This window comes from Hippoglossus hippoglossus, chromosome 8 (genome assembly GCF_009819705.1).
Source record: "Hippoglossus hippoglossus isolate fHipHip1 chromosome 8, fHipHip1.pri, whole genome shotgun sequence".
Classification (NCBI taxonomy): domain Eukaryota; kingdom Metazoa; phylum Chordata; class Actinopteri; order Pleuronectiformes; family Pleuronectidae; genus Hippoglossus; species Hippoglossus hippoglossus.
Genome location: NC_047158.1, coordinates 21,954,752 through 21,959,596, shown reverse-complemented (window position 1 = coordinate 21,959,596; position 4,845 = coordinate 21,954,752). Strand labels below are relative to the sequence as shown.

At 41.6% G+C, this 4,845-nt stretch overlaps 1 protein-coding gene across 1 annotated transcript; it reads right to left on the bottom strand.

Annotated features, from left to right (window-relative positions):
• Positions 1-207: 207 nt before the first annotated feature.
• Positions 208-4,609, bottom strand: dnase1 (deoxyribonuclease I). The gene is made up of 9 exons (XM_034593333.1): positions 4,491-4,609; positions 3,144-3,282; positions 2,725-2,813; positions 1,938-2,024; positions 1,543-1,658; positions 1,177-1,289; positions 917-1,071; positions 761-854; positions 208-379 (listed from the first exon to the last, which is right to left on the bottom strand). The coding sequence occupies exons 2-9, from the start codon at positions 3,279-3,281 to the stop codon at positions 308-310; spliced, it is 864 nt and encodes a 287-aa protein (XP_034449224.1). The 5' UTR covers position 3,282; positions 4,491-4,609; the 3' UTR covers positions 208-307.
• Between the last annotated feature and the right edge of the window lie 236 nt (positions 4,610-4,845).

Sequence of the window (4,845 nt, the reverse complement as noted above, 5' to 3'; positions counted from 1 at the left end):
AAGCTGAGTCCTCAGGAGGATTTACTTTAACAAGTAGATTTAATGGGCAGAAAGTACAGTGACGCTAAAACTGGGTTGATGTGATGAGACCTTCCTTGATTGATTAAAAACAGGCCTGAGTGATGTTTCTTTTATTGCCTCGCCTTTTAGTTTCATGCATCTTTCTTTTACTTTGTGTCTGTTCCAAGAAGCAACCGTGCACTGACGTCATTTAGCAGATTAGTTTATTTTGGTCTTGTAATTCACGGCTTCATGGTCTCTAGTGTAGATTCTGTCTGGAGACCCACGGACCAGTTGTACTCGTGATTCAGGCAGAACGAGCACGAGCCAGACCAACCAGCTTCACCTCCACGGGGAAATGGTCACTGACAGCCAACGCCTGAGGGAGAAACACTGTTTACTTGTGGTCCAGTTTCACACAGTTCAACAGGAAACTGTTTTCCCTTTTTCTACCATATGGTTTATTTATGTGCTGTAAAGCTCAACTTTATATACAAGTAAACTGGTATTTTCCCTCTTATTTGAGTTCATCTGCTTCAAATCTACTTTAATCAGTATCACTGTTAAAACCAGCAAATGATGTATTTCATCAAAGAACATAGACCATATGATTTAGTTACAGCTCCAAAGCACATGGGAGTGTGAAGTGTCTCTTTAAAGATGAACTCCACGTGTCACCATGCGCTGACCCCACCCTGAGTGAGAAGTTAAGTTACACACTGAGCATCATAACGGCCGATTAGAGACAGAAGGTTTTTACCAGATCGTGGCTGAGATTCATGTCCCTCATGTAGTTGTAAACTTCAGCACTGCTGTGCACGACTCCCCTCAGCATGTCAGCCGTGACCACAATCCTGCAGAGACACAATATGAGGCACAATCAAGAGTGGATGTGTGTGTGTGTGTGTGTGTGTACCTGTCGTATGGGCACTTGGTGGTTGACACTGTGGTGTCGGCCTCACTGGTGATCAACCAGTGGAAACTCTTATCGGTGAAGAGACGGATCTGCTGCCAGTCGGAGCCTGACACATAACTGCAGCCTGTGTTGAAGTCACCCAGCAGAACAATGTCCTGCAGGGAGAGAGTGAGATTAACTGTTGTTAATGGTTTCACACATTTCCACTAACTCATTAATTCTCTGTGTGTGCTTTGGGGGGGTGGGGGGGGGGTATTCACCTCGGTATTCCAGCGAGAGCGAACATCAGCCACCACATCATAGAGAGCATCCACTTCCTTCACTGCGTAGTCTGGAGAGGTGTGCTGAGGGATCAGAACAAAGTTCCTCACAGCTAGGAGACAGGAAGGAGGGATGAAGGGAGGGAGGAAGACAGGAAGCAGGAATGGATTTGGCTTCAGAGAAATTATGAGTAAATTGTCGTTTTAATCACGCACAACAGAGAGTGACTAACTTCTACTCAGCTATATAAAGACAGTTTTTATTAACTTGTACTTGTACTCTACATGTCTCACAGAAATACTGGGCTCAGAGCTCAGTAAGTGATTTGTAAGGTCATGGGGGGGGGGGGCTCCTCCACAGATTACCGGTGTAAATGGAGGAGAACATGACGACAAAGGGTTCTCTGTTGAACACGTCCGTCCCACTGGACTCACTGCCGTCGTCGTAGGTGTAGTTTTTAGCCACGGACACAGTTTCCTCTCTGGAAAAAAACACACACGATTTAATCACATTTGTTTTTCTAATTACTCTTTTATAGTCATTTAAAAAAACCTCCACATGGAAGAGACAACACATTAAGAGGCATTGGCAAAAATATTCAGTATACAGTTGCCATTATACTACATAGTACTACACACTAATAGTATCATGAATATTTTGAATGAAGCTTGAGTGCTGATCATATAATATGTCATCATTGCTGTGTGTCTGCTCCCTGTTGTGGGATCGTGACACAAAATAAAGTTCTACTGTTTTGTACCTGTAGAGGAAGAGATATCTCTCCGTGTACGAGCTGCGACCCAGAGGCTCGCTCACGATGTGGCTGTACCTGAACTGAGGAGACCCTCTGGGAAAACACACACACACACACACACACACACACACACACACACACACACACACACACACACACACACACACACACACACACACACACACACACACACACACACACACACACACACACACAGATGAAAAGCAGCATTTATCATAGAGTCTTTTTAGCCTTTACAAGTTTAAGCCATAGAATGTAAATAAAGATGGGCGATGCATCCTCCCAACGAAATATCTGGGATACCAACACTGCATTTTGTTGTGTTTTACTGTTTGTGTGTTGATGTTTGCAGGCTTGTGTGTGTTGTGTGGTTGTTGTGTGTGTAGGTATGTGTCCTGTCTTTTGTGTCGCAGGTTCCTGGTTTGTGCAGCTGGAGGCTCATCAGTGAAATGTAAGTCTGAACAGCAGAGATCAGGGACGGAGCTGTGGTGAAGGTGCTGTTCATACGTGCACTCAACCAATCAGGAGTCAGTCTCAGCTGTCAATCATGACATGTCAGCCCGTTTCTCTATCATCAAATATCAAACCGAACTGATCAGAAACGTGAACACGTGAACAGACATCAGTGTCAGAGGGCTTCACTTTAGAGGAGCTTGCATGTCTTCCATCTTTATTTACAGTCTGGTTTGTATTGTGGCCTTACTCGTTTGTTCTGTAATACATGTTATGTATATATTTATATAAGTATATTTATATATAAGGTGCGTCTAACTTGTTGACGTGCTCCATGAGTCTTTTGGTCGCTGACAGATCACTGTCTCTGACTTCCTGGATCAGGATGATGTCATAGCGGTGGACAATCTGTAAACACAAAACATCACGTACGTGAGTGTCTGTTATATATACTGTATATATATATTTATTTATATACATATAATATGTTATATTATGAACCCACATAGCCTCTGTTTCTCCAGTGTAGTTACATCCTGTGTAAATAATCTCTAGTGAGTCCTTTAACTTCCTGCTTGTGGAATCCTAAAGTTGCTGAAGTGCACTTGTGATCCCAAATCCCTCTGAACAACACAGTCACTAAACTGCACCTGTATTTATTTGAACTTGACAAACAGCTGAACTCTTTTCAGTTACTCAGCACCCTTTGTAATATATTGTCTTTCTGAGCGTGAGGACCTTGCTGATGATGTTCATGATCGTGCTGTTGGAGGATTTCTTGTCTCCGAAGGACTTGATGTTGAAGGCTCCCAGCAGCAGAGGGCAGGACACATGCAGCAGGGTCAGAAACAGACCCAGAGCACACAGCACACGCATCCTGCACGGGTCACAGAGGTCATACATGTGTACGAGCACATACAGTAAAACTTTTGTTTTAAATACATTTTCTCTTCATTTATCTAACTTATAATCATCACAATCTCACCAGTGTAATAGTAGTTAAAAGACGTATAAAAAAAAATGATATATAATTGGAAGCAGAAAAGTCAGCTCCACGCAGACTCGATCGGTTGCAGAGAATGCATGTACGTGCTGTTTACGATGGGTCACATGACCACGCAGGCCTCTCCTCACCTTCGCCGTGTTGTGGGAGTGAGAGACGGACGTAACACCTGCGGCCCTGGACTCAGTTTATCTGACGGCGGCTCAGCGTTTTCACAGAGGTTCAAGTCGGTAAAATATTAATCAGCTGAAGAATATTTTATCCTGTCGCCCTGACGACACTCTTATTGGAAGACAGGGATTCTCGGACAAAGGTTGTAAAATACGTGTGTGGTGACTTGTTTTCACTTGGTAGCACATTATTGAATTCAGTTTTTCAAATTAAAGTTATACATTTTTTTAATATTACTTAACGAAACTTAGTTTATTTTAGTATTTCTTGAGTTAAAAATACAAATTTACTTTAAAGAAACTCGGCCATGGAAGATGAAAACTTTCTCTATCTTGTCAAACAAACACAGAATTCTAAACTGTTTCAAATCACACATTCAAGTTAAGATAAATACACATCAAAAACTTAACTTTTAAAGTTTTCAAATTACTGTTGGTGTTTAACTTCGACACCAATACAGACTTTTCCGTCCTCACTTCATAAGGAGTCAGTTCCTCCAGCGAGATAAAAATGTAAAGCAGCAACTCCTGATGCTGTTTTAAACTAGATTCAGTACAGTTGGTAATAAATTATAATAATAATAATAATAATAAACTTTATTTCTTTGGCGCCTTTCAAAACTTAAAAGGTGCGTCACAAAATTAAATAGCAATGGTTTTAACTCTGAAGCAATGCATGCTGGGAAGTTCAGTTTCTTTCCAAACTTCATTTGATAAGTTGAGTGAACTCTCAGCAGTTTGTTCATTCAGTCATAATTTCAGTAACAATTCAATTTCCATTCTAAAGTGGACGGAGGATTAAAAAAAAAAACGTACAGATTTACGTTGAGTTAAAAAGAAAACTAGATTCCAATAAATCCCTCAATGATTTTAGCTGCTGCTGTTATTGTGCTGAAGAAGAATCGTAGCTACCTGAGTGTGAGAGGAGCAGATCTGGTGTCAGTCGAGCACAGAGGCTTTTTGTGTGAAAGAAACAGTGTGAGCAGAAAACTCTCGGTTTGTGGGGTTTTTATTTCGTTGTCGGTGCATGTGACTGGGTCGTGCTGGGGAGGGGTGAGGAGGGGTGAGGAGGGGGGTGTAGTTGAAGGTTTTCAGGTTTTCAGGTAACATGCTAGAGTCTGCGGTTCTTCAATGAGTTTGTCTCAGTGGAGAATTCTACTCTGCTTTTGTAAATCAGATTTTATTTTTACCCATATCATTTATTTATTTGAGCCTGTTCACTTGTAAATTACTTTTCTATACCCTGGATTCAGTGGCCATAGTAAAC

Coding starts and splice junctions, on each gene's coding strand:
- dnase1 (XM_034593333.1), bottom strand. CDS start 3,281: ATGCGTGTGCTGTGTGCTCTGGGTCTGTTTCTGACCCTGCTGCATGTG. Junction 855..916: donor ACCAAGTGCCCATACGACAG/GTACACACACAC, acceptor GTGTCTCTGCAG/GATTGTGGTCACGGCTGACA. Junction 380..760: donor TGAATCTCAGCCACGATCTG/GTAAAAACCTTC, acceptor TTTCTCCCTCAG/GCGTTGGCTGTCAGTGACCA.